This window comes from Anastrepha obliqua, chromosome 4 (assembly GCF_027943255.1).
Source record: "Anastrepha obliqua isolate idAnaObli1 chromosome 4, idAnaObli1_1.0, whole genome shotgun sequence".
Taxonomy (NCBI): Eukaryota; Metazoa; Arthropoda; class Insecta; order Diptera; family Tephritidae; genus Anastrepha; species Anastrepha obliqua.
The window spans coordinates 105,284,569-105,311,932 of NC_072895.1; the positions used below are offsets into that span (position 1 = coordinate 105,284,569).

General features: G+C 36.4%; 4 protein-coding genes across 6 annotated transcripts; 3 read left to right on the forward strand and 1 right to left on the reverse strand.

Moving 5' to 3' along the window:
* The first annotated feature begins 586 nt into the window (after positions 1-586).
* On the forward strand, positions 587-18,847 carry LOC129245878 (semaphorin-1A). Of its 3 annotated transcripts, none has more exons than XM_054884310.1 (8): positions 587-697; positions 8,507-9,136; positions 9,231-9,324; positions 9,424-9,952; positions 11,324-11,465; positions 11,540-12,706; positions 14,644-14,827; positions 14,910-18,847. In XM_054884310.1, exons 2-8 carry the CDS (start codon positions 8,992-8,994, stop codon positions 15,109-15,111), a joined length of 2,463 nt encoding a protein of 820 aa, XP_054740285.1. In that variant the 5' UTR covers positions 587-697; positions 8,507-8,991; the 3' UTR covers positions 15,112-18,847. The 3 variants fall into 3 exon arrangements, with proteins under 3 accessions (XP_054740285.1, XP_054740288.1, XP_054740287.1); XM_054884313.1 differs by having other exon boundaries at positions 11,540-12,694; XM_054884312.1 differs by lacking the exon at positions 587-697 and adding an exon at positions 1,466-1,757.
* A 1,370-nt stretch (positions 18,848-20,217) lies between these two features.
* LOC129245879 (rRNA N6-adenosine-methyltransferase ZCCHC4) lies at positions 20,218-22,310 on the forward strand. The gene is made up of 4 exons (XM_054884314.1): positions 20,218-20,880; positions 20,935-21,176; positions 21,244-21,447; positions 21,508-22,310. The coding sequence occupies exons 1-4, from the start codon at positions 20,614-20,616 to the stop codon at positions 22,259-22,261; spliced, it is 1,467 nt and encodes a 488-aa protein (XP_054740289.1). The 5' UTR covers positions 20,218-20,613; the 3' UTR covers positions 22,262-22,310.
* LOC129245880 (TP53-regulated inhibitor of apoptosis 1-like) lies at positions 22,304-23,110 on the reverse strand. Its single transcript, XM_054884315.1, has 2 exons — positions 22,856-23,110; positions 22,304-22,781 (listed from the first exon to the last, which is right to left on the reverse strand). Exons 1-2 carry the CDS (start codon positions 23,000-23,002, stop codon positions 22,677-22,679), a joined length of 252 nt encoding a protein of 83 aa, XP_054740290.1. The 5' UTR covers positions 23,003-23,110; the 3' UTR covers positions 22,304-22,676.
* A 1,760-nt stretch (positions 23,111-24,870) lies between these two features.
* LOC129245881 (complement component 1 Q subcomponent-binding protein, mitochondrial) lies at positions 24,871-26,578 on the forward strand. The gene is made up of 5 exons (XM_054884316.1): positions 24,871-25,227; positions 25,403-25,553; positions 25,624-25,817; positions 25,881-25,969; positions 26,080-26,578. The coding sequence occupies exons 1-5, from the start codon at positions 24,990-24,992 to the stop codon at positions 26,227-26,229; spliced, it is 822 nt and encodes a 273-aa protein (XP_054740291.1). The 5' UTR covers positions 24,871-24,989; the 3' UTR covers positions 26,230-26,578.
* Positions 26,579-27,364: the final 786 nt, after the last annotated feature.

Below are 27,364 nucleotides of genomic sequence, written 5' to 3' on the forward strand. Positions count from 1 at the left end.
CAAGCTGATCTGTAAAAAGATGTCACTCGACTCTCCTTACGGAAGTATCAGAACCTTTGTGCGTCTAAGAAGTGAACATTCAATTCCCACCTAGTCATTTACTAAATATACCCTCGAAGCCGTCATGCTCATACTGCAAAGTCCAGATTTATCAGTGCAGCATCTCCTGGACGAACGCCTTGGACTAAGCCAGATCCGAACAATAGTTTTTGGCAACAGCAAAATCGACGAATGATATATAGTATTGAAACCAAAATGTGTAGAATTCATTAGGAATAAAGGAAATTATTTAATGTAAGAAATGTTAAGTATTGCTAATACTAAAAAAAAAAATTTTATAAAAAAATTGCATCATATATCGTCAAACTCAGAATTAAACATGGACAATAAACAGAATTTATTTATTTAATAAAAAAAACCTATTACAATTTATCCAATTTTTTAAATTAATAATTTGTTTTCAGCATTCGCCAATAGGTTAAGTGTTTTTCATAGCATGCAACCCTGCATATTTTCCATGCCCACACTGGTGGTTGGGCAAATTCATCCACTTTATGTATACATACAGAAGGCGCTGAGAGCGATTTCAGCTATGGCCACCGACGCACTCAAGTGAAGTAAATTGTGCTAAAGATTTGTGTTTTGTTTATTTGTTGTTTTAAATTAAATCATATTTTCCAATTATCCCTAATTTTTGGTGAGTTAAATGTGAAACCAAAGCTCTAACAAAGCTAATTTTTCATATCAAGTGTGCTAAATAGTGAAAATATTGTGACAAAACCAGTTGAAAAGTGCAGGAAATTGGGGCTCATTACCCGTTTTCGTATTTTCTTCGCGCTGCTTGTACTGGGCGCTGTAGCGTATGTACGTAGGTACATAGGCGTGCATATGTGTTGTGTATGTGTGTGCGTGCAAACTCATCGTTTTTGTTGCATTTATATGTGCTGTGTATTTTTTTGTATATAATGCAAACAGGTTTTGTTGGAGTACGCTACGACTAAACATAAAAACTACAGCAACAACAATTGAGCATAATACAGTGCAACAACAGCAGCAACAAGCACAGTTAATGTATGCATAAAAAAAGCAATAAGAAAACAAGAAATAACGTCAACAACACCGTTGCTACGACGTTATTATTGACGACACAGCGACGTCGTCGGCGTCGTCAGCTTAGATGGTTGACTATGTTGGTGGTGGTGTTACTTTAATGGACATAGAATCGCGGGGGGAGCGCGATGTGTAGTGACAAACCGAAGAAAAATAAAACTCGTCACAAGTGGGGCCACAGGTGAATTGGAGTGGATTGGATTAAGGCGGGGACCCACACGCTCTCGTTCGATTACTCGTGTGTGATCGGCGTTCGCTCGTAGTTTTTGCTGGCTAGCTTTCTGATTGCCTGACTGGCTCGCTTGTGGCAGCCATTGAACAGCAGCAGCCAAAGAACCAGCATAGAACAGAAATAAAAGAGATGAAAGTATAAAAAAAATAAAGCAATTGAACAAGCCAGCAACTAAGACAAAAGGTCTAGCAGGAGCCAAGTTGGTTAGCTTGAGTGTTGGCGGTGGTGTTCAGATACTATTGGCAGCAGCACTATTAGAGCTTTAAAAGTAGCAGTAGACCACTTAAATAGTATATATGAACTGGTGATTGGTGTTTTATGTTACGTGCGTTTGCAATAATTCCGCGATTGTCATTTTTTCCGTTTCAAGGGTAGCTGCGACGTTCTGTCTGCCATAACATGTAGTGCCATAAAAGTAAGTGCCAACTTAAACAACTAAGACACCACCAAGTTGTGTTAGTTGAAGGTGATGATGAAACAATTTGTGAGACATTTGCTCTACGAGCTATACTGAATACCATAACCAGATCAGCAATGATAGTTGTTTGGGAGTAAACTGCTGCTGCTGTTTAGCTGGATCCATTGTAGGGCGGCCAAGTAGGTGTAAGTAGGTCTGAAAATGAGTCACAATCGCCGGAAGGACTGCTACTTGCAGATCACATTCGCTGTGAAAAAGTTTATCTGCATGCTGTTATGGGCAATTTCAACTTGCTATTCCATACTTAAATATGTACATACATACCCGAATATGTATGAACACATACCAAGTCATCAGCTTCCTACTATATTTGCTCCTCTGCTACTGTTCTTGAGCTATCACTGCTCTTTGCATTGTAAATTTTTCTGATTAGCATTTTTATCAAGTAGCGGATGCACGAATGTATTGTGGAGCGTATTTCAAATACACATATTTACATACATATGTGTATGTGTGGAGAATACTGAGCTCAAACTAAATTGGACGGCACGAATTGTATCTTGAAATTAACGTACATACATACTCACAAATTAACATATTTCATTCATGCTTTTGGGAAGTAGTACAGCGCAGCATCTTTTCCTCAGTACCTTATCGGGTCAGGGTGTTATGAGTGGGCGCTGGCGGTGTTTTTATGTATGTACAATTATAGGTTTATTATATGTATCTGGTTTAAATTTTATATTAAACCGCAACATGCTCTCTAGGTTCGGTGCGAAGTATGTTAATATATGTACATAAGTATATGTGTGTATGTACATATGTAGAACTCTTTATAAGACAATTAAAACAGATAGAATCATGTGATCAATGAGAGCTACAGCAACATTCATTAACGTGACATGACGTTTACGTTTAGCTGAAATTTTCCTATTAAATAATTACACTGTATTGCTCGATAGATCTTTGGCTTGAATATTGTTGGGCTGTCTTTGATAAACGTTTACAATTGATTGCAAACACCTGTGAATGTGATTGTGAATTATTTAGTTATGCATGACTACATTACATTTTAAACAATTCAAGAGAATCAAATGATTCATATAAAACACGCGCAGCTACACTGGAAATCTTTATTGACACATTGTGTCGATTGGCGAGAGCGTGTTTGTAAATCGCATTAAGCGTGAATACACGAGCGAAGAATAATATATTGACCAATAATACATGTATCCATCACGCGCGCCCACCCTAAATAGCAATGCAAATGTTTATTTTTTTGTAGAAAAAGCAATGAAAAGTACAAACAAAAGCTATGCAGCAAGCTGAAAATAAATAAAATTCGCGGAATACAATATTTCAAGCATCCAGCAACAAATAAATAAATGTACTTGAGCAATTTGGCAAAGAAATATACGAATTATTTGTCTGTTGCTAAACCAGACGCAATTTGTTTACGTTACAATTTTGCTAACACCTCGCTGGACAATGCGCGAATATTTGCTGCAATATGAATTAAAAGGAAAAGAAATTGAAACTCAATAGCAAGCGAAACGTCCCGGCTGCTATAATTCGCCAAATTTGGTTCTGCCTTCCCGCGTGAAAAGTAAACAAAAATAGACACTTCACTAGTTCATTTCATTTCTGGGGAAAAAGTACTTGTATAATGTAGCAACGCATACAAAAGGGCGGGCCGGCCAACACAACGACCGTGAAGTGAACGTAAACTAAAGCATTATCGCTACCACGCTTCACTGCACTTTTCTCAGCGTTAAACACCTTCATACGCCGGTGGAAAGCCATAACATAACTATTATTTTACTTTTCTTCAACTCGCCTACAATTCAAAAGCGTAAAAGTACATGAGTCATGCCCCAGTTCATTGTGGTAAGAGAGTATCTAACATTTCTTCATTTGTGGCTCTTCTTATTCTTTCCATTGTTGGGGTGGTGGCTTTGTAATAAAGTTTTTGCTACTCAGTAGCCGTAAATGATACCAACAATTGTCAGCATTTGATGAGTTGCGTCGCAGTAACCTAAACCGTGAGAATACAATATTTTGTGTTATTGACACTTGAATATTGACATTGAAATCCATTATTATTTATTACGTATTGTAATTCACGGTTGTTTGGAGTATTACTTTTTGATGCTATTTCAAATTTCTTTAAACTCATCTTCAACTTTGCTAAGGTGTGCGTGAGATGTTATAATTTTGTTTTCGGTTAAAAAGAAAACGTTTGTTAAGTAATGCATTAAATTGAATTATTCATAAACTGGCTTTTGTGTTAGTTGGAGTGAGTGAAAACACTAAAACACCAAAAGTGGTAGAAGTTGTGTTAGTGTTAGTGAACACAGTAGTAAAAATTATGTAGATTAAATCAAATTCAATCAAGGCGGCCGATGAAACAGGTGTATGTAAAAATTGTATTTCGATAAAGTTTTAAGCTTATAATTTATTACTAGAAGTGCTTAAAAGTGGAGCATGTATAAATAAAATCAACGCACAAGCAAAGTGGTTTGATATGAGAGCGGAAGAAGACGGAATAAGAAAAGATAAAACAAACAAAAATAGTATTAATTTAAGCATACATACATATGAATGTACTATATGTTTGTATGTGATCTTCCGCCAGGCTGAATTATCCATATTTTCACACACGGTTTAAGTAAACATTTATAATGCGTATGTATCTGAAATGTTTTTCCTCTTGCTTGAGTTGGTTCATATGGCAAACTTGTAAACATACTTGATTCTAGTAAATACATAAATGTATGTACGTATTTGTAACATGCTCGCATTGTAACAGCTACAATAAAAATTAAATGTTTGTGAATTGAATTGAAGTGAAGTGAAGTAGCACCGCCGTATGTTAGTGGGAAAAATTTACATTTCTACATCAATACATATTTTGTGATATGTTTTATAAAATCATTTTGAAACAAAATATCAGTAATATTTACTATAGCTATTTTTTTTTTCTTGGAATACATAATTATTGTTTCCAGCGACTTTGAGTTTTAACTAACTTAAGGGGTACCTGTGGTCTAGAGCTCGAAAATTGTGGGTCTTTTCAGGAATTTTTTTTTTTTTTAAATAAAAAAAAAAAGAAAAACGATATTAAAATTATGTAGGCTTTTTATTTAACTTAAAAATGGCGCTGAAGTTGACCCTCTCGAAAAATTGGACCTGGATGGTGTTGTTCATTTTGGCTTTTCTATTTATCTGAAACAAAAAACCCCCAAAAAATTAAAAAAATTTACAAAATGGCGCGTTTTGAATTTGACACTCTAAAAATCGGGATTTTTTTTTCAGTTTTTTAATCAAAAAAACGAAATAATTGAAATAATAATATGGTTCTAGTACTTGTGATAGACATTATATATTAAAATTTTAGACGATTCGGTTGAATAGTCCATACCGAAAAAAGTCGTTTCGAGGAGGCGGCGCGTACCACCGGTGGCCCGCACAAGATTGCTTCATGAGGCGGCGTGTACCAGCGGTGGCCCGCACAAGATTGCTCCATGAGGCGGCGTGTACCACCAATGGTACTTTATTAAACGGTACCTATGAGATGAGATGCCATAAACGACTACCCTTATGAAAAAATTTCGTTTTATGACCTGCAATCGCTTCCGATAGAGCGAAAAGACTTAAACATTGCCGTCTGTGGGCGAAAACCATGAATAACAGCGCCGGCGGGAACGTGTTAAATAAAAAAAAATAATAATAATTTTTTCTTCAGTTTCGATAGAATCCACAGTATTTTTGCGTAGAACTTCTTTTCGCGTAGGCGGCCTTCGGTCGCGCTTCAAAAAAATAACCCCCATCAGTCCAACTCCGGCTACGCAATCCACAGTGTTTTTGCGTAGAACTCTTCTAAAAAAACGAACAGCTGCGAAGAATTATTAAGAAAATAAATGAATTAAGTCACACTACACATTTAAAAAGAATTCCAAAAAATATTGTAATTGGCTAAACTAAAATATTGTTATCGCTTAAACATATACATATCGCACTTGTTACGTTAAAGCGTAACAACTCAAAATCTGAACATTTTTAGTAGAGACGAAAAACTGTTCCCGTAAATATTAATAATATAGGTATTATAAGGAAAAAAATATGTAAATGCACGAAAATATCATTAAAAACAATATAACGGTTGTTTCATTCTTATTTGTTTAGTAGTTACGCTAAAATAACAAATTTTTGAGTTGTTACTCTTTTCCTTTTCTTTTTGAGTTGTTACGCTTTAACGTAACAAGTGCGATATGTAATATATATTTATGGAAAAAATGTTTATTTTGTTACTTCTTCTATGACGAAAATCACAAAACTTGAATAAACAGAATTTTTACAGAATTTTGTCACCCAGAATTTTGTAATACAGAATAATGACACGCTCCCCCCAAAACTCTATAAAAGCTAAAAAACATTTATACCTATTTGAAAGTTGCAGCAACCATCGACATCTAATCGGCACTCGAAGAGAACGATTGTGCAGTTCTACGAATATTTACTATACTCGTATTATATGCCTATATTTCAATTAGCTTGTTGATCAAGTTTTCCTTGCTTCCAAATTTTCCAACATAAATTGACAGCTCCGCATGAACATAGGCGCATACATAGTATGTACATATGTACATTGTAAATTAAAAGTTAATAAAAGTCGAGCATTGCTTTTGCAACTAAGGCAGAAAAACTTGTTCACTCCATTTCAACCACTGTAGATTGGTCTTTTCATTCATTCGGTTGAGTTTTTTTCGGAATGCACCTAATCCGAATTCCTTTCATTGTGGAAAGCGGAAAATATCGCCATGCAATTCTCACACTCAAATCATTGAAATCATAAAATAAACATGTTTGATCTCAACCATAACAATGTATGTGTGCACACAGTCATTTCTCTTGTTGACTTTTGCCTAAGCCAGGCGATCAAAAGAGATTTTGCTGCTGCTACATGAGAGCAAAAGAAAAGCCAACTCAACTGATTATTGTTGTCACCGTCGCTGTCGCGTCACTCTAATGCTGCTGTCTAGCCGCCACACTGGGTGGCTGGCTAGCTTGTTGGTTTGTCACTTTAATGCAGCTAACAGTGTGCAGACAAATAGCGCATCGATACCTGTCACTTATCTGCTTAATTATCAAGCAAGCAACCCAAGTGTGAGAAAGTAGTAACAATTGCTGGGGAATTGGTCGGCTGGTTTATTGTTTTTTTTTTTTCTTTACATATTTATTTAGTGCTCTCAAGTGTTGGTTGTTGTATTACAAAGAGTGTCCTTTGCATCGCGTGCTTGCTCGCATATTTCGAAAATTTACACACACTGCTCGGCAGCGCTGCTCAAGTCACGTTTTTCCCCCAAAAGCAATTCGGCTTACCTAACGCTTCATTTTCCTATTAGTCAGCGCGCAGCAAGCTACTGGTTACAGTGTATAGATTTTGTGGAAAACCCCGTACGTGCTTTCCATAAAATTTTTCCAATTTTCAGCGCAATGTGTCAACAACATGTGTGTGGCTTCAAGGAAGGTAAGAAGGAAGTAAGAAATGTAAAAAAAGCCATTTAAAGGACCAAATTGATTTGTGTGTGATTGTGTGCCTTATCTGATATGCGCGATTAATGCTTGTGCTTCTTCACTGTTACGGAAAAGCGATCGTTTAAATTTTCGTCCTGATTAGCTGCTGCGTAGTTGCCTGTACTCGTTTTGATCCGGTTGCAAATTTTCTTTTGATTGCCTCACGTGCGCTCCATATATGATATTTGCGCAGAGCTCATTGCTATGCAACGTTTTCCGCTATATGTATGTGCACATTACACCTGTGTGCAACATAATAGCAGCGGCATATTGCAATTTTTTGGCACAAAATAAAAAATTTATAAATAAATAGACAATAAATAAAATAAATAAATAAAAAACAAAATAAATAAATAAAGAAAAATACATATCTTTATTTATTTTTTTTTTATTGTTTAGTTATTTTGAAATGTTTTATTTTTTATTTATTTTTGTATTTATTATTATTATATTTTTTTTATTAATTTTTTTTTTTTGTATTACAACAAAAGCACAAAAAAATCTCCAAATTTCCATCAAAATTTCGTACTTTTTGGTCGGAGACGCTAGAAAAATTCTGCGTATGCAGCCCATTCAATTTTGGTATAATGTTTTTTAACAGTTTACAGTAACTAAAAAATTGCGTGGATTTTTGATGCTTTTTTTTCGTTGACGGTGTATTAGAAAAAGCACATACGAGTACTTGTCAGGACAAAAAAAATTTTGAAAAATCAACGTACAAATCATTTTTGAGTCACTTCAAGCTTGCACTTTATTATACCAAAATGTAATGAGTTACAAAACCGCATACTCGGAACTTTTCTAAAAATTCAAATTAAAAAATTTTTAAATGTTGATGCAATTTTCATGTTTTTTGTTGTAGTATAAACTGTGTTTCATAAAACAAAGTGAAAACTCGGAACGTTTCTAAAAATTCATATTAAATTTTTTTTAAATGTTTTGAATTTTTTCAAATTCCAAAACTAATAAGTTTCATGCTTTTCGTTGTAGTATTTAATAAAAAAAATTGAAAAGTAAAAAATTAAAAATAGTAATATGTTGCGCTACTATTATTCTGCACACAGGTGTACGTACATACACTTACAGAATTTTAAATTTGCTCCTAATTCTAATGTTAATTGTCCTATTTATTACTAATGCAACGCTCTTTTTCCCATTGTATCTTGCAGGTATTTAATTTCCATTGTGTTGTGTGATCATTTGAAGCACTGAATCTGGCATTTGAGAGTCAGTCAGCAGCGAGCGTGTTTTCGCCTGCATCACAGGTCCGGACCACCAGCACATGCGGCCGTGTGCTTTTTAATCGCCATTTAGATTGTCTTGCTTGCTGTGGTTGGATTGTGAAAAAGTTTGCTTTGCGCTTCTGGATATGACGTTAGCCGGAAAATATGTGTCAATTCGCATTCAGCAATAGCTGCATTCATCAGCAGTACCGGCAAAACGTTTAACGCCCGCTGCCGTATTAGGTGGAAATTTAAGCGTAACAATTAACTAACTCCATACTAGGCATTAACGTAATACATACTTATGTAGATGCATATTTTGTGTGCCAGAAATAATAAGCAATTAAAAGCATCGCCGTACAAAAAGAGCGCAACAACAACGCATACATAGATAAGAATTCATACAAATAACAATAATTATAATTATTACAATGCAAAAGCAAATGCAAAAACGTACAAATAAAAGTGTGTTCGCCATTAAAACGCTAATTAGTTGCGGCACGTTATGCCTGCTGCTAGTGTTGCCGCATGCCGTGCACGCTTGGATGCCCGATGTGCGCCCAGATTTACAGCCGAGTAAGTGTGCTAGTGCAGTTGATTAACATTTCCGTTCTTTAAACTCAATTCGAAATGTATTCATTTTACATTTTATGTACCTTCGCCGGCGTAGAGCAAGATAAGATCATTGCCAAGTTCCTGGGTAACAGCACGGATTATTTTAAAATTTTGGCTTCTGACGATGCCACCATATTGGTGGGCGCTAAGTATGTATTCAAGTCATTCTAACACTTACCTCGTTACTTTACCTACAACAATTACTTAATGTCCTCTTTTGTTTCTACCATCTCTCTATCGCTCTGCAGAGACGTTATGTACAACATCAGCTTAGATGGTTTACGCGAAATCAGTCGCTTGGAATGGTTCTCTTCTGATGCTGATCGCGAATTGTGCGCACTGAAGGGTAAACGTGAAACTGATTGCCACAACTACATACGCGTTTTTTCACGCCTCGATGAGGCGCAGATTTTGTTGTGTGGCACCAATTCGTACAAGCCGCGTTGTCGTCACTATGCACCCGCCACAAGTGAGCTGAGCGCAGCTGCCGGTTCCGGGCAGCGGTATGAGATTGTACGTGATGTGGAAGCGCAAGGTCTTTGCCCGTATAGTCCGGCACACAATAGCACCTACGCCTTTGCGGAGGGCCAACTTTATAGTGCCACAGTAGCTGACTTTTCGGGCAGTGATCCATTGATTTATCGCGAGAATTTGCGCACCGAACAGTATGACTTGAAACAGTTGAATCAACCGGATTTTGTGGGTGCTGTGGAGCGTGATCGTTATGTAATGTTCTTCTTTCGCGAAATTTCAATGGAGTACATGAATTTCGGCAAGGTGAGTGATGAATGCAAAGAATGTGGGGTCAATGGTCGTGGGAGAAATTTGGTTAGTATGAAGTTGACGAAGTTTTCTTACATAATTTTAGAATTTATTAGAAAACAAAAGAAAAAATGAATGTTTGCGTTGACCTTTCTTTTCATTTGCTAATCCTATAGTAACCCAAAATACACATTTACCAAATTGCATGTTCTACAACTTGGAGATTCTCTGCATCCTATTACTCAGCAAATTAGCAATATTAAAGATGGAGAGCTTTACATACTTGCATGAAACTTTTGTTTGTGGCATAAAATTCTAAAATTAACCGCTTGGGGACGAGTGTCGGCATATGACCGCCCAAGCCGTTTTACCGTGTCGGCATTTAGCCGCCCAAAATAGTTCGTAGCTGTAAGGCTCGCGACGTCTGTCGTTCTGAGCGATAAGATACGCATAGGTAGTAAAAGAGTCACGTTTTCATTCAAAGGCATTAGGGGCCATTAGCGATGAAGTCTTATCTTCCTTATAATGTAAACTTACGACGTGAGACGACAGTGACGATTATTAATTTGAATCCGATAAGACGCAAGATGACGGCATTACTACTTGAACAATACCACACAATGCCGGAATATAAAACGTATGCATAAATTCAACCAAATTTCTTTTTGTTGTTCAATTTGTTTGTTTATAATTACTTTTTGATTTTATGAACAATTTTTCTTGTGTTAAATAAAGCCTTAGCTTTTATAACGTTCAGCGTATTTACTGCGCACTCCAATACCTCTCGTCCCCAGCGACGCTCGCTCGCCCCAAAGGGTTAATACTAAAATTGTGCCGTTATTCGAAAACAGTTGTTCTATAATGTTGATTTTCATGTGCGCAGTAGGTTTTGAATCCAGAACCACTTGCCGCCTTCCTCACGCGCTAGCACTACCACTTAGGACTAGACCAACGTCTATCTGTTCCACGAAAGTTTTTAGGAAAGGTGCCCAGCTATCACGTATTCCAGTTAAGATTCATATTTCTAAATAATTATTTTCCCTTCATTGCCAAAAACAGTCATATTGCACCTAAAGCAATTATGTTTATAAAAAATTTGTTTATTTTTGTTGATTAAAAAAAAATTTTTTTTCTATATTTCCCCAACATGCTGATTGCGTTCCAGTAGCGTATATTTTTGGCTCAGCCCCTAGCCTCACTGTTTGCGATAACAAATAAATTCATAAATTCGTATGAGCAGTGAAATATTTGATTAGTGAATGAAAAGTAAATTAAAATGAAGTTTTGGTGTTGTTGTAGGAGGTAGTAAAATATAATTTCAAGATAAACAAACCAAACTTATTATTTTTTGTTTTATAATTTCAATTACATCATCATTTCTTCCAGACAATTTACTCCCGCGTCGCACGCGTTTGCAAGAACGATCGCGGCGGTCCCTACACACTCTCCAAGAGTTGGACTTCATTTTTGAAAGCGCGTCTAAATTGCTCAGTACCTGGCGAATTTCCATTTTATTTTGATGAAATTCGTAAGTATAAAGTGAAAGCTTCTAATCCCCTTGTCTCTTTACTAAATATCTTCCCTTTATTCCATTACTTACAGAGGCCATTACACCTATAGTCGAAAGTGGTGCCAATCCACTCATCTATGCCGTTTTCACCACATCCGTGAATGCCATCCCTGGGTCCGCTGTATGCGCTTTTAATGTGAATGATATAATGGACGCCTTTGAGGGTAGCTTCAAATCGCAAAAGGACAGTCAATCGCAATGGCTACCCATACAGGATGAACAAGTACCTGAACCGCGTCCGGGGAAGTGTGTTGAAGATTCGCGAATGCTATCCAGCATTGCGGTGAATTTTGCTAAAACTCATCCGTTAATGGAAACCGCTGTGCCCGCTGTTTACGGCCGTCCCCTACTCACCAAAGTCAACCTGCATCACCGACTCACCACAATAGCAATAGATGCGCAAATCATAGCGCTAAATGGCGAATACTATGATGTTATCTATTCGGGCACAGATGATGGTCGCATAACGAAATTCATCAATATACCCACACCCAGTCAGACAGGCACCAGCGCTAGTGTTGACAAATTAAAGACGGTTTTGATATCTGAAATGCAAGTCTTGCCATTGGGTGTGCCAGTGCGTGAGCTGGTTGTTTCCTCGAAATCCAACAGATTGCTAGTGGTTAGCGATGGTAGTCTAGTCACAGTGCCGCTACATCATTGTGCGCACATTGTTGACTGTTTGGGCTGCCTGAGTCTGCAGGATCCGAATTGTGCTTGGGATCAACAGAATCATGAGTGCAAAAGTCTATCGGCTAAAAATATTAAATTCGGTACCAAAGCTTTCCTACAAAGTTTGAATACTACAAAGAAAGCAGCAGCCTCGCTGTGCCCCAAATTTACACGTGGCACACTCATGGCTGATGGCCCGAATATAGGTGGTGGTGTTGTGGCAAGCTCAGGCATTGATCTGGTAACTGCACAACAACCGCAAGCAGATGAGGATTTGAGCAAGAAGTTCCACTACTCAAAAGTCAGTGTGACTGCTGGCAATGCCGCGGCTACTAGCGGCAGTACTACGGTCCCAGAGAGTAGCGTGCCCGCTGTTGAAGTGCCGACTGGCAGTGGTGGCGATTTGGATGCAAGCACTGGCGCGGGTAATGATTATTTGTTGAACAGTTTCAGTGACGAGAATAAAATTACACTGCACTCGGTGGACCCCGATGAACTGATGAATACGTTGAGTGGTGAGTGGCAAGGTAAATTATTGTTTTTGAAGTGAAAACTTCTTTAGAATCGTTGGGAGTGATTTGAGAAAAAGTGAAACGAAAAAAGCGACACTCTTGGCTACGAATATTACATATAAACGTAGCGACGAACTAAATAACTTTTAGTCCAGCGCCGACAGCATGGCGCGATAGCCGAGCGGCTAGCAATGTGAGCTTCCGATCCAAAATTCTTGGTTCGAATCACAAGAAAAAAAAATTTTTTATACAGTTATTTTATTTTATTTTATGATATGTTTATGAGGAGCTTTTTTTCATGGCAGAAATACACTCGGTGTTTTGCCATTGCCTGCTGAGGGGTGAGCGCTATTAGAAAAATAGTTTTCCTTAATTTTGGTGTTTTCACCGAGATTCGAACTGACGTTCTCTCTGTGAATTCTGAATAGTAGTCACGCACCAACCCATTCGGCTACGGCGTTTGTTTAATTTTACTGATGCAAAAATGAGGAAAAATATATGAATAAAGTTTGCTTACTGTTTACACATTTTCCAAAGGTGACGGAGAACCAAAAAAAAAAAAAAGTCGATTTTCAAACAAATACGAGTGCATATGTGTAATTGTGTTAGAGTTTCGGTCACGCCCCAGCAAAACCTGCGTGCATATGTGTTGGTAACATTCAAAAAAATGTAATTGTGTTAGAGTTTCGGTCACGCAGGTTTTGCTGGGGACGCTCATAATAGCAACCGCGTGTGTATTTTTATATTCGTAAATATTTTCATTTTTAAATATTTACCGCAATTATGCCGAAAAATAATACAGAAAAGTGTGGTGAGTATCGACAGAAAAAAAATCAATAAATAGCATCACGGAATTCATTCACGAAAATTTAATAAAGTATACACCAGAAGTATCGCGGATACTTAGAAAAGATTACAATAAAGTTCCAATGATTTTAAGTGGCGATTTTAACGTAAATTTTTCATTGCACACAGCGGTTCCTTTAATTGACGTTCTCAATACAACATTCAATTTAAAAATGTGTAACAATCGCACTGAATCGACAACACGATCAAAAACAACCATTGACGCGGTATTTCAAAGATATGTTGACAACATCGAAACCAAAGCATTTGTATCATATTTTATCTATCATAAGCCACTCGTATCATTTGTTGAAATTGAAAACATTGACGATGAATAATATATTAATAAAATGAAGAAAATAAAATATGAACTTTATAGCAATATTATAATGAACCTATAATTATCCCGCTCCTAGTGCTGCTTTCGTCTTATTCTCTCTCAGTTTGTTTTACGGAAGGTTTCACTTCTATCGCGTCTAACCGTTAGACTGGTATTTTTTTTTTTCTAGAATGTATTAAATGGGTTTTTTGATTTTATGAAAACTTCAGCTAATGAAGGAATTTCAATTCACTTTAGTTTTCCACTTTGTGCAAATTCATTTTCAAAAGTTTTTTTTTTATTTGAACTCGAAAACTACAACTTTACACTTCTTTAATACTTTGAACGCCAACGAGGTTTCTAGTAAAATGTCAGAAAAACTTGTTTTTAGCTTTTATTGAATGCATTTTTGTGCAAAATAAAAAAATAAAAGTCATAACATTTTAGTTAAAGTGTGGTAATGGGTTTCGCGGATATAACCTTAAATAATGTAAAGCTAGCTTCAAAATTGTGTATTGAAAACTATTCTCTGACTTTAAAGCCACTTTAAAGCCAATCTTTTCTGTTTCGAAGCCAAAAGAGCCGTTCAAAATCAAAATATCTCTATTTTGTTCATGCAGTTAAAGTAAAAATTGTTTCAAATCAAAACATTTCATGGCACGTTCGAGTTACGCCATGGTTTTAATGGTTATGAAGCTATATTTTTTGAGTAGAATTTGTTCATTGCAATAAAACGTATTGCTCTAGCCTAACTTCTTTTTTTTAATTTTTTTGTACGATTTTCCAGATCCTTTGCACTCTCAAGCTAGCGTGAATGAGAAGAAATTGAAAGTTGCTGGCAAGAGCTTATACTGGGCACTCGCTCTCGTCGCCTTCGTCGTGGGCATTATTGTTGGGCATTACACCTCCAAGCGCGTTTGTAAAACCACATCGCTGCATGCAAGCCATCGCAATCAATTTACTTCAAATTCGTAAGTTTTATTAAACTTTTTGTAATGATTTATAGTCCATGAACTAATTCTCCCTCTCTCTCTCTCTCTGTGTGAATTCCAGACAATTTGGCGTCAAGCATCACAATACCGGCAAAGATATTAATCTACTAATGAATCCGAACCATTTTTGTAATCAGAAAAAACCCAATCTCGACTTAGAGAAGGACCGCAGTCATGAATGCAAAAATTCAACAGAGAATCTAGAAAAGGAAATCCCTTGCAAGACGTCCACGTTAACGAAGGTTAAACGCACATATATATAATCTATAGCTTATTTGCGATGCACTGCAAAGCATTGCGTTGCATTTAAAAACTAGTGGAATTTTTTATAGATTAGTTTACATATATTTTTTTTTATATTAAGCAAATTTTGTTGAAAGCATGTGTGTTTGGATGTGGAATTGAATGTGAGGCTTTGAAAATGGTGTATGACTGATCCTTTTTTTAAGTTTAGGAAAAATTACAATTTACGAAAGAGGTTTCTGTGTAACAGGTATATACTAATCGTATATGTAAACTTGAACCGTCTAAATGCATGCATCAAAAGCTATGCCTAGCAGTAGATGGCTGCTGTGTACGTGTATACGAGCGCTAAGCGGGCTTAATTCGACTTAAATGAAATTAATTGATTTTTATAAGTGCATGGCGCCTTTCTAAAACGTCCGCTAGCCGCCTTGGTGTGCACACAGCAGCCGCCTCCCTGCTGAGAGCATAGCCAATGCAATTGCGAGTCTTAATTTTTATGTATCATTTTTAGTCGCTTAGTTTATATTAAGTTTAGTTAATTATGCAATGTGAGTTTAGCGAGCGGATGGCGAGGTTTTTTTTTTTACAAAAGCAAAAACAAAATATAACAATTAAGTACAAATGTAATTGCAAGTCAGCCGTGAGGGAGCGTCGGCATGTGGTTTGTTAAGTGGAAGGTTAAATTTTATGAATTATAATGCAAGCGAAGGTAAAACAGAGAGCGCGTAGCAGCAGTGGTAGTGTAAAAGAGAAAAGTTCCCATAACTAAAGCGATTACCACAATCACAAGCCCTGAAAATATGATTTATGTGGTGTGATAGCTGCCGTTCTCCACGGGGTGCAGAGAGGAGGAAGCACACTTTAACCACGCTATACATTTTTCCCAAACCGCAAACCACCACTGCTCGGCTCCTCCCTCTACGCCTGCGTACAAACATATCGAATATCTACAAATTGTATACTTTTCCAATGAGATTGCAAATTTTTTCGCGAAATGTAAGCAAAAAGGCTATAGTAGTGTTGTTAGTGCCTGCACTTCAAGGCAGCTACACAACTTCCTCATGGCTATGAAGTTCATGTTCGCCTCGGTCGCTGCACGCCAACCAACACTACTCAGCGACTTAATACAAACACGCACGAACGCACAAAATGTGAACAAATGAAGTAAAATATTCATAATAATAGTATAACTTAATAATATTGCAAAAGCAAACAAGTATTAATGTAATTAGACTGAACGGTTTACGAACAAAAGCAATACAAAGTCAAGTATTTTCTATGTATAGCCGCCGGTAGACTATAGAAAGCAAGGGAGTAGCAAGGGAAACGTGAAAATGGTTGACAATTGTGTGCCTAGACTGTGGTTGTTGTTGTTTTTTTTTTTTCTCCCCACCAGTAGTGAGTGTCTTGGATAGTTTGCGGCTTCTTCGTCCGTCACTTATTGCGCCCTCACAATGCACGGCTATTATTATCATCATTATTGTCATCTTCAACTCGCGCTCGTCCCCTCACACACACTTGATTGGACTTGGCATTCATCCATGTAAACAACTATTATCATCACTCTCTTTCACGAGTACCTATGCATTGTACTTTACCACTTTCACTCAATCACTACATTTTGCATCTATTTTTTGTTTTCTTCTACACACACACACACATTCCCAATTGCGTTTGCGCCTGGCACGCGTAAGCCCATTCGACGCACAAACAACACTTGAGACGTTTGTATTTTCTATTGAATGGCTCGTACATTGAAGGTCAGTACACTGCAGGAAAATTATTGTGTACCATAGCAATTTAACGCTTGATTGCATAGCGGAATAGGAAGTCGAGTATGTATGTAGGTGTACATTTTTGATTTTTTTTTTACTAAAATTAAATTTTTTCAATATATTAACAGGTTGTTATAAAAGTGAAATTACGAAGCTTACTCTTATTATATACATCATTGATATTTTTTACGGTGAAGTTATTGACGCTCGCTTTGGTCATCTAGGGTTTTCAAACAAAGTTTTAAAAAGCGTTTGTGTGGCGAAAAAATTATCTTATATTAGCGTCAACACATTTAAGCATGCGCAAATGAGTTTATTGAACCTTTTTTCGTATACTTTTGAGATATAATTGATGAAATTAGCACTGATTATAAATGACATTTTGCAAAAAAGTTCTGTTTTAATTTGTGATTCTGCTTAAATTAAAATATAAATTGAAAAAGTAGGTTTTTGTTGTTGTAGCAGCATAAATACACGGGGTGACAGTCCTCGACCAGATATAAATGCGGGTCTCTCCGGTTACGTAGCAGCAACTGTCGTTTGAACGAGAAAGCAGGGGATGAAAAAGTAGGTAATTATAGTTGATGTAAAATTTGTTACAATTTTCTCTGTTGTTTGAGGCAAAAAATCTATAATTTAAAATGCATTCACTCTTATAATAAATTTATAAAAAATAAATCGTTGCTAAAAAGTTAATGTAAAATACAAGGCGAATCTATTAAAGGTAATATCGGCAAATTAGCTGATTTGTTTTTTTCTTTCGGCGTGTCCATGCGGCTGTCAGCCCAGAATGAATCAAGACGAATTCAATTTTTGTTTTCTACTTTTCCAATACTTTGCTTTGACAATAAAACGTACAAAATGTTCTTGTTGGTCTAGTGCTACCACCTTTAATGAACGCGCCTTGGTAAAATTTGTTCAGCTATTTTTTGTTTGTTTTTGTTGTAATTTGAGACCTTAAAATTTATTTTTTTAAATCATTAATCATAAGATGTATTTTTTTTAATTTGTTCATTTTTGAAATCTTAAGCACACTGTTTTCACGACCTACTTTTTAAATATTTTCAAGAAACCGTTAGATTTTTTAGATTTCGCCGTACTCCAACAGAAATTCAGATTGCTATGAATTAAAAAAACTTCAAAATTTTAATCCTGCAGTGTGCCACGCCTTTCTGACAACAAAATATACATATTTTCCCACTTTCTATTTTCATCAAAAAAATGAAGTCGCATATTCATTAATACTCCATAGTTTGCTTTTCTAACTAAACTCAAATAATTTTAATATAACTCATACATTAACTAATTTACATACTAACCTAATTACAAACAAATAACCAACAAAACCGTAAAAGAAGCTCAATTAGTTAGGAATTGATTTAACATTAAAGCAGGGTGTGTAAAAATGTGGATTGAAAAAAAAATATTAGGAACAGAAATTAAAAAAAAAAATTTATGTATGATATGTATTATAGAACTAAAATTATTATTGAAAAATTGTTGCCTTCGAGAATTAACGTCAATTGACAATTGAAATGACTTTTTGGATACTAAAAATTATTAAAAAAAAGTTATTTACATATTTATTATGAACAACAAGAAATCAATCAAATGAAAATTAACGTAATACATAAACAAATGCTTTGAAGCACCCTGTATAAACAAACTGCATACAAATTAAACGGATTTTTTAAATTTATAGCCTTACAAATCGGCTGATAAGCTCGAATAATTATAAAATAGATATATTTTTCTTGCACAGGCGTACTGGTAATTAAGTTAGTCCGTCCGTTTAAGGAATACTTTAGTTATAAGTATAATTAATAAATATTTACAATATATTTTATACAGCTATACATAGAAATAGATAAGAAGTTAGTTTGTAAGTGATAAAGAAAGGAATAATGTGAGCTTAAGAATATACATACATACTTGGCGATTGTGTAAAATATATGCATATATTTTTTCTATAGCATAATTATTTTAATTATAATTTTTTAATACATGTACGATAATTATAATTTTACCCACACACATACTCGTATGTACGTAGATGCGAAATGTCGCGTCGACGATGTCGTTTTATATCTAAAATAGTGTTTAGTGTATCACCTTAAAAGAAAAGAAAAAAGTTGTGATAGATCTAAAAAAATTGTTTTTCAACATGCTAATTGTATTCGATCGATTTTACGATTTTGTAATGGATTAAACAAAAAACACGAGCATGTTGTCGGTGGGGTCTTTCTAAAGTTTTTAAAGCCAAGCTAAAACCGTAAAACGATCTCGATTTGCTCGTTGTTGGAAGTGAAAATTTTTTTTTAAATTGGAATAAATAAAGTGCTTTTTTTAATAAATAACAAATTGTTTGTATTAATGAATTAATAAGTATATTGGAACAGCACAGAACACTGCAAAAAATTGTACGATGAGCTGTTGGGTTAACTTCTTTTTCTAATCTGGATCAAAGTCATTTCTGTAAGGACGAGCGGACTACCAAGCGAACAAGTAAGGCAAGGTATGTGGAAGCTGTTACAATTCCATGGAAGTCAAAGAAAATTGATAAGTAAACGATTCAAGAATTTAATATTGAATAAACAAATTATAAATTATTTTCCGACTAATTTAAAGAACTTGAAATGGTCGCAAAGATCGAAATATAGCAAACAGTAGAGCAACAGGTAACAAATTACCAGTATTGCGTATTTACAACAGAGGGCTTCAGGTGTTAATGAATTGAATATTAATAATCGATTAAACAAGAAATGGGGCTGATAAATTAACCGGTTTAGCAACCCGAAGCCAAATTGGGAGAGTAACTTCGGCTGCTATGGCCATATGCAGCAATGAAGAAATATGAGTGAGTTTTGCGTTAATTTTTGCTTAATTTCACCAATACAATCTCTGTTTTATCGTAAACAAACCGCCGTCATAATGCAGGTGACGCCAGCAAATCAGCTGATTTCTTCAAAATCATTGGAGGTGGTTAACGGTCTGATGTTGGACATACCTCTGCATTCCGTACATCGTGACAAGGTAGCATATTCGGAGGGCAAAGAAAAAAGTAAATTTCTGGCCGTGACGTCACACCGTTGACACTTCTGCATTATGTATATCGCGACAGGATCACACATTCAGACGAGAAATATTAAAGTAAATTTCTTGCCGTGACGTCACGCTTTTGATACCAAGTTCGCTGTTGTGAAATGTCACAATGGAAAAAACAAAAAAGTGCTGTCATGGTGTGCGTGTATTAATGGAAAAATACATAAGTAAAATTGGCTGAAAATTAACAAAAACTGTTTGTGAAATAAAATTTTCATGAGAGAAAATGGTTTAATGTTTTCGCGAACTAACTAAACGGCGGGAAATATAAAAGCAGAGCGAAATGCAAGCAAAACGAAGCATTTCAAAAGCGCTTTGCCCACTTTTTGCTCAAATTCGATTACAAATACACGGTTGGCCGATTACGTGATTTTTAGTTAAGTTCATAACTGACTGAACAGCTGCTTAGCTGTCATTCGCCAAGAAATAAGCAAAGCGCGTTTTTTGAGTTTGGATATAAATAAGAATGCAAATACAGGGATAAAACTTGGTGAAGCGTGGAATTGTCCCGAAATGGCTAAATAATTATCAATCTGCGTTAGCAGAAATAAGAGAATAACCTTAAATCAAATAGATAAATAAGCAGTAAACTCAAAAGGCAAGGGGAAACCAGAGGGAATATCATTTACTAAAATTTAAGGCATGCAAAACAGCAAGTTACAAATCATCTACCCCGATGCGGAGAATGGTCAGCCGCATCCACATTGCCCACATGGACCAACGCTGTTGTTTCAAACGCCAGCCCAACCTGTGGACAATCAAATCGCTGCCTATTATGCTTGTGCAGCGCATCGCGATAAGCGTTTATGCAACTATCATTTGCCGGTTGAACAAGTAACACCTCAAAAATTGGCAAAACGTTATGATTTGGACGGTATCATAGACCTTAATAGGCAGCATCGCCGCAAGGTAAGTAACTGTACTTTGCTTTGTATTTGTTGAGATCTAACTTAGTTTCTACAGTTATTGTCGGTTTCTAAAGGTGGCGCGTGTCACTACTGTCTTCGCTGCAATTTGCCATTGCTACCTGACGAGCTGTCGACGCATACGGGACATGAGATGGTTTGGAATCTATCCGCGGAATTGCTTCGCGACCCAACTCTATTTCTACGACCACTTGACGACGATAAAGTACAAGCGCAGTATTTCTTTGATATTAAGGCGTTAAGTTTTTTTGCTACTTGTTTTCAGGATTTAGGCATAAAGTGGGTACTATTTGTTGATACAGTTGATTCATTATACTTCAATCTAATGCCATTTTCCAAACTACAGCAAGGTTGTGTGCATGGGTGCCCCGCGTTTGCATGCGTATATACGCAATGAACGTACCGAAATGCGTAGTTTCCTACTGGATTTTGATCATCGCATGTTCTACTTTTATGACGATGATAATTTCGCGTGGTATAACATGTGTAACAACCACTTCTTCGATCAAGCACAGCGCAAGCAGTTTTTGAAATTTTTAAAGTGCGAACCGTAAGTCCATTAACAAGCTTTACTTTCATTTATTTTACTTATTTTCTAATTTTCCATTAGTGACGAGAAATTATTAATATTCACTGATCCTCCCTTTGGCTGCCGTACTGAACCTCTAGCCGCCACTTTACGCCGGCTTACCAGTCTCTTCTGCACCTTAAATCACCTGCCATATCAACCTCTGCCAATATTTTGGATTTTTCCATATTTTTCCGAACATTATATACAACAAGAAATCCCGCACATGCGCATGTGTGACTACAAAGTTAACTATACCAACCACGTCTCATTCACAGATGTCGGTGTTGGAAGCCGTAAGCTAGGCTCACCGGTACGTGTTTTCACCAATGTGCCGTTGGAGCTGTTACGCTTGCCCGTTAAAGAGGAATATAAATACTGTGCCTTATGTCAGCGTTACACTGCTTTAGAAAACCGCCATTGTGACAAGTGCGCTTGCTGCCCATCGAAGAACGGTAGCACTTATCGTCATTGTGAGCTTTGTGGCTGCTGTGTCAAGTCCAAATATTTGCATTGCAAAAATTGTAGGCGTTGCACGCAGTCCGAAGAACATGAGTGCCAAATGTATCAAGCCAATCAGCATTGTTGGATCTGTTTGCAGAAGGGACATACAGAATTCAGTTGTGCCGAGTGGAGTAAACATTGTCGACGTAAACATATTGTTGACACTTGTGAGAAGGTGATCACCTGCTTATTGTGCAGACGAAAAGGACACAATGAGCGCAGTTGTGCGCAACGGAGCAAATATCTTGACGAGGTCACATTTATGGGCGTGACTGAAGTAACATTCAAATAATACAAATGACGAAAGAAAAAATGTTCTTAACAAAATGCTGCATTTATATGTTTAACAACAAAAAGTAACTTTATTTAATACTTAATTTTAAATCTCTAACGAGTACCACATTAATAAATTGTACGATTATTCATTAAGTAAATGAGAAGAGTTTCTGCTACTTTTTGTTAAGTGAACTCAGATACACTCGTCTACGACAATGACCCAAAAATATTCTCGTCTTTTGTTCGTCGAAGGTGATCGTCACTGTATAGACAAATTAAAGGTTTTATTATAAAGAATTTTCACGCTTGTGCGATTTCTTCTTTGAAGGTTGTTCCTCGTAACCAGCCAAAGAGACTGGTATCCCGTTGGCAGCCGACGCATGTCCTGTAGGTGTTGTAGTTGTGGTGTACATATCATTGTTCAATAACGGTCAACTTTTCGTATGATCATGCTTTTGCTGTTCCTGTTGAGGCTCGCTGGTGGTGATTTCCGATTCGATATCGCGAAGTTCTATATTTTGTTCACGCATGGCTCGCTGTAAATATATGTACATATGTATGTATAAATTTGAAGTTTTATTATCACTTATACATATTGATAAGCACTAACCTTTACACAATCTTGATATACTTTGAAGATTGGTGCACACAGCGAATCATTGTGACGTCCCTTTAGAAAATGTTCAGTAAACCAAGAGTTGAAGCAAGCGTCATACTGTTTCTTCAACTCCGTACAATCACCTCCTAAGCTATTCATGCTAACAACTTTTTCTAAAGTGGATGATTTTATATCCGTTAAATAGACGCAATCACATTAGTTTGCGTGTATGAAACACGAGAAAACGAACGTCAAATTGAAGCCAATTGGGAAATACGAATCAGATGGTCGTACTAAAAGCAGGACTGCCAAGTCTACAAATCAATAATTGAGACCTTCACCATGGTACTAATTTTGTTCAATGAAACTTTAGATTTGAAGTTTAAAGAATAAGTGAAGAACTTTATAATAAATTATAATAAATTTTACATCAAATATATTTATTTACATATCAGCTATGGCCGAGTCGTTCGCAATTCGTTTGGCTTCTTCGGCATAACAAATAGTGGCATCACCCTTTGTGTGGGAATTAGCTCAAGCGAGCGGTGGGAATCTATCGATAGTTTTCGCCACATCTAAAAAGACTATCAATTATGTATGCAGTTTGCACAGCAATACAAATTATTTAATTTTTTAAAGATATTTCTTCATACTAATGGAGAAATATATAAATATTCTCTTCGTTAATTAGTTTTTTCACATTATTCAAATTTTTCCATTCCAAATATTTTTCCTTAATTTTTATTTAAAATATGTTTTACTGTTGTTGTTGTTGTTGTAACAGCATAAACATTCCCCATACTTACATATGGGGAATGCTGCTGGAGTGACAGTCCTTGACCGGATATAAATCCGGGTCGTTTCGGTAACGTAGAACCGACTGTCGTGGAAACGAATATGTTTTACTATTCTTGATTGGTGCGATAAACGCTTAAGCGATTTCTTTCTCGTGCTAATCGGCAGCAGTTGGCAGCACCAAGTGCGGCCAATTCCGTCTGCACCTCATCTTTCCAACACCTTCCTCTTCCTCTGCTACCACCAGCTGGTACCGCGTCGAATACTTTCAGAGCCGGACTATTTCTATGTCGTTGTAAAGCTCATACAACACATTTTTCCATCGCCTGCGTTACTAGTCGTTAACGTGCAAAGGTCCAAAAATCTTCCGCAGAATCTTTCTCTGACACAGTCCAAGGGACGCCTCATCCGATGTTGTCATCGTCCTAGCTTCTGCGCCGTACGATAACACAGGCATGATGAGAGCCTTATAAAGTGTTAATTTAGTTCATCGAGAAAGGACCATTCTACTTAATTTTCTACTCTTTATTCCATCTAACGCGCGTGGCCCGCGTTTCTGACTCCAGCAATCGTCTCCATATGCTTGCTGGCCTTCCTCGCCTGTGGCTTCCTTGGGGGTTCCAGTCAATTGCTGCCCTTATTATGTCGCCAAAAGAAAGCATACTAGTAAAAGTTTGCGAGTAAATACGCGATATGTTATAAAAAATTCGTAACTAGATGGAGTAAAATAGACTTAACTTTAATTTTCTGTCCAAGCATTCGCACCGTTAGGCATTTTGAAATTTGTTTTAAAATCACGTCTACGTTCTGGCCAAGACGAATCTATTAAAGGGGGTATCGGTAAATCAGCTGATTTATTCTGTTTCTTTCGCCGTATTCATGCGGCTGCCATCCTAGAGTGAAACAAAGTGAATTAATTCTTTGTTTTCTATTTTGTCTTGTGACAATCAAACGTACAAAATATTGTCTAGTGCCATCACTTTTAATGAAAGTGCCTCGGTTCTGGCACAATCAGCCCACACGGCAACACCAACACCGAAAAAACTAAAGTAACACCAAATTTATTATTTTCACATTAAGAATTTTTGGAAGGGAATTAAATGTGAATGATTCTTCAAATATTCTACAGAAAGGATAAATGTAAAGTAAGTTTCGATAATTTTTAACCATCGATATTATTGGAAACTTATATATCGATAGTAGAATTGATAGTACCGTCGATAGTTTGTACCGCTAGTTCAAGCAAAACAAGTTCTAACATTTGTCGCTGGCTAATTGTACGCTGATTAAATTGACTGTGGTGATTGCCTTTTTAAGTGAAATTTTTTTTTACAAAGCAACTTAAAAAAAAATGAGTAATTTAACAAAATCTGTGCTTCGTTACGGTAACAGTCTGATTGCCGCCAACTCTTCGAATGCATTGAAAAATGTCTTTGGTAAACGTGACTTCACCCGAACACTTTGGCACTTGTGCAAAAACCCCGATGCTTCTGGAGCAGCGGGCGTAACCAGTACTGTCTTGAATGTACATAAGCCTAGCCTGAGCTGCAGCTGCGGTTGCGGAGGTGCCAAGCACATGCACAGCAAAGGTAAATGTGTGGTTGAAACAAGTTTGATTAGCACTACCGGCTGAAATGATATTTCTTACATAACCTCCAAAAAAACGTGATCAAACGATTACACCATGGTGTAATAATATTTTTGGCACACCATGCCTTCTTGAATGACAACAATTTTGCATTGCTTGTTTTCTTCTTTCTACAGGTGAACGTGAGCTTGTGGAATTCCTTACAGAAGAAATTTTGGCCGAGCGAAAATCGCAAAAAGTCAAGACAATACCCACCACTTTGGATGGATTTAGCGTGAAGCTTGAGGGCGCCGACGTGGAGTTGACAAAGCAAACTGAAAAGGAGAAGTAAGTGAAAAACGAGTAATGCTTGCGAAATGAATTAGAAGTCAATTCTTAATGCAATTTTATTCTACAGAATCGTCATTAACTTCAATGTCAACCACACCGTAGATACTGAAGATGAGCCTGAATTGAATCCCAATGCTGAGAAGGCCGAAATCGGTGAGATGCGCAGTAAACCACGTTTTGAAGTAGATATCATTAAGGGCAATACAACACTCTCATTCACGTGCTCTTTCTTGGAGGGAACACCACAAGAGGGTGAATACAGTAAGTGGCTGTTGAAATTATATAATAAAACTTTAGATAATATATAATATCTTATACTTGCAGATGATATTTTTGGCATCGATGAAATGAGCATTTTCCAAGGTGAATGGAATGATAAAGTTTATGCCGTGGCCGGTGATGTGCTTGATGGTGTAAGTAAATGTGCTTATAAACGAAATTTAAAATTTGTATATAACGGCCTTATTTAAAAAAAGCACATACTTTTTCTAAAATATGGATCATCTCTTTATCTTTTTTGCAGTACCTTTATGACTTGCTCATGAATCTCCTGGAAGAGAAGGGAATTAGCAATGAATTTGCTGAAAAATTGTCCGATTTGGCCACCGGATTCGAGCACAGTTCATACATTGCATTGTTGGAAAGCCTCTCGAAATTTACCACCGGCAAGTAAACATTGCCACCACAACACTATTTCCTTCAAGGCTTTGTAGAGCGTTTTCTTACCATTTCGTAAAAACCTAAGCGACAAATTTAATTTACGTTTAATGTTTAAGGATTAATGACAGGCGTAACAAACCATATTTAATTTTTTGGGGACTACGTTTTCGTGTTATTATGTAAGCTTTATCAGAACGATGGTGCACGAATGCCAATTATTCATTGTGGCTTAAAAAACATATTTTAAGTACTGTTGAACTGTCTTGCTACTATCAAAATGGTAAATCAATGTTTTTAATACAAGAACAATGCTATTAAAGTTGAATTTGATTTGGCTGCCAAATTGGTTAGATCCAATAGTACCTCAGCATTTTTTGATTTACATACAAAAATCAAGAATAAAATAAATTTAAGGGAAAATGAACTAAAAATGGTAATTTAATTTACAAAACATTGCGCGTTCCCACGAAAGTTGTTTCTACGTTACCGGAATCACCCGAATTTATATCCGGCCAAGAACTGTCACTCCAGCAGCATTCCAAGTACATGTTTATGCTGCTATAACAACAAAAGATTCTGATCAGATTGGATTTCACTACAGAAGAACGGGAAGGCGTCTTTGTTGTTGTAAAATTTTGGGAAAGGATACGTTTTACGAACGAAATTAAAATTATTATGATTGATCCTGAAGGGAAGACGTTTGTTCATTGTGAAAAAAGTCATAAGTTCAATCCGGTATACAACAAAGACCTTAAAACACGGTAAGGGTAATATGAAAGTTTGGGCAGAATTTTCCTGGAATGGAGTTGGCCCAATAGTGAGGGTAAATGGCAATATGGATAAGTTTGCTTCTCTTGATAATCTCAAAAATTCGAATCCATGCCCCTAAACTGGTTCTCATGCATGATAACGACCACAAGTATACAGTAAAAAGGGTGAAAAATTGGATTTCCAAAGAAAAAATTGCAGTTCTGGTTTGGGCAACACAAAGCCCCGATCTTAACCCCATTCTGATTCTGTGGAAGCTTATGGTTGGGTAGGTCATTAGATACCTGTTTTTGTTTTCCTTCACCTAACAAAGTTGTTTAAATCACTTATAATAGATCTTTCTAAGAAGGTTACTCGCTCCTCCAGTGAGACATTTTGCA

What these genes read in the sequence shown, in the direction of transcription:
- LOC129245878 (XM_054884310.1), top strand. Translation starts at nt 8,992, where the DNA reads ATGCAAAAGCAAATGCAAAAACGTACAAATAAAAGTGTGTTCGCCATT. An exon ending in ATTTTATTTTGATGAAATTC is followed by an intron (nt 11,466 to 11,539) that starts GTAAGTATAAAG and finishes CATTACTTACAG; the next exon opens with AGGCCATTACACCTATAGTC. An exon ending in AATCAATTTACTTCAAATTC is followed by an intron (nt 14,828 to 14,909) that starts GTAAGTTTTATT and finishes TGTGAATTCCAG; the next exon opens with ACAATTTGGCGTCAAGCATC.
- LOC129245879 (XM_054884314.1), top strand. Translation starts at nt 20,614, where the DNA reads ATGCAAAACAGCAAGTTACAAATCATCTACCCCGATGCGGAGAATGGT. An exon ending in TTTCAGGATTTAGGCATAAA is followed by an intron (nt 21,177 to 21,243) that starts GTGGGTACTATT and finishes TCCAAACTACAG; the next exon opens with CAAGGTTGTGTGCATGGGTG. An exon ending in AAATTTTTAAAGTGCGAACC is followed by an intron (nt 21,448 to 21,507) that starts GTAAGTCCATTA and finishes ATTTTCCATTAG; the next exon opens with TGACGAGAAATTATTAATAT.
- LOC129245880 (XM_054884315.1), bottom strand. Translation starts at nt 23,002, where the DNA reads ATGAATAGCTTAGGAGGTGATTGTACGGAGTTGAAGAAACAGTATGAC. An exon ending in TATATCAAGATTGTGTAAAG is followed by an intron (nt 22,782 to 22,855) that starts GTTAGTGCTTAT and finishes ATATATTTACAG; the next exon opens with CGAGCCATGCGTGAACAAAA.
- LOC129245881 (XM_054884316.1), top strand. Translation starts at nt 24,990, where the DNA reads ATGAGTAATTTAACAAAATCTGTGCTTCGTTACGGTAACAGTCTGATT. An exon ending in AAGCAAACTGAAAAGGAGAA is followed by an intron (nt 25,554 to 25,623) that starts GTAAGTGAAAAA and finishes TTTATTCTACAG; the next exon opens with AATCGTCATTAACTTCAATG. An exon ending in ACCACAAGAGGGTGAATACA is followed by an intron (nt 25,818 to 25,880) that starts GTAAGTGGCTGT and finishes TTATACTTGCAG; the next exon opens with ATGATATTTTTGGCATCGAT.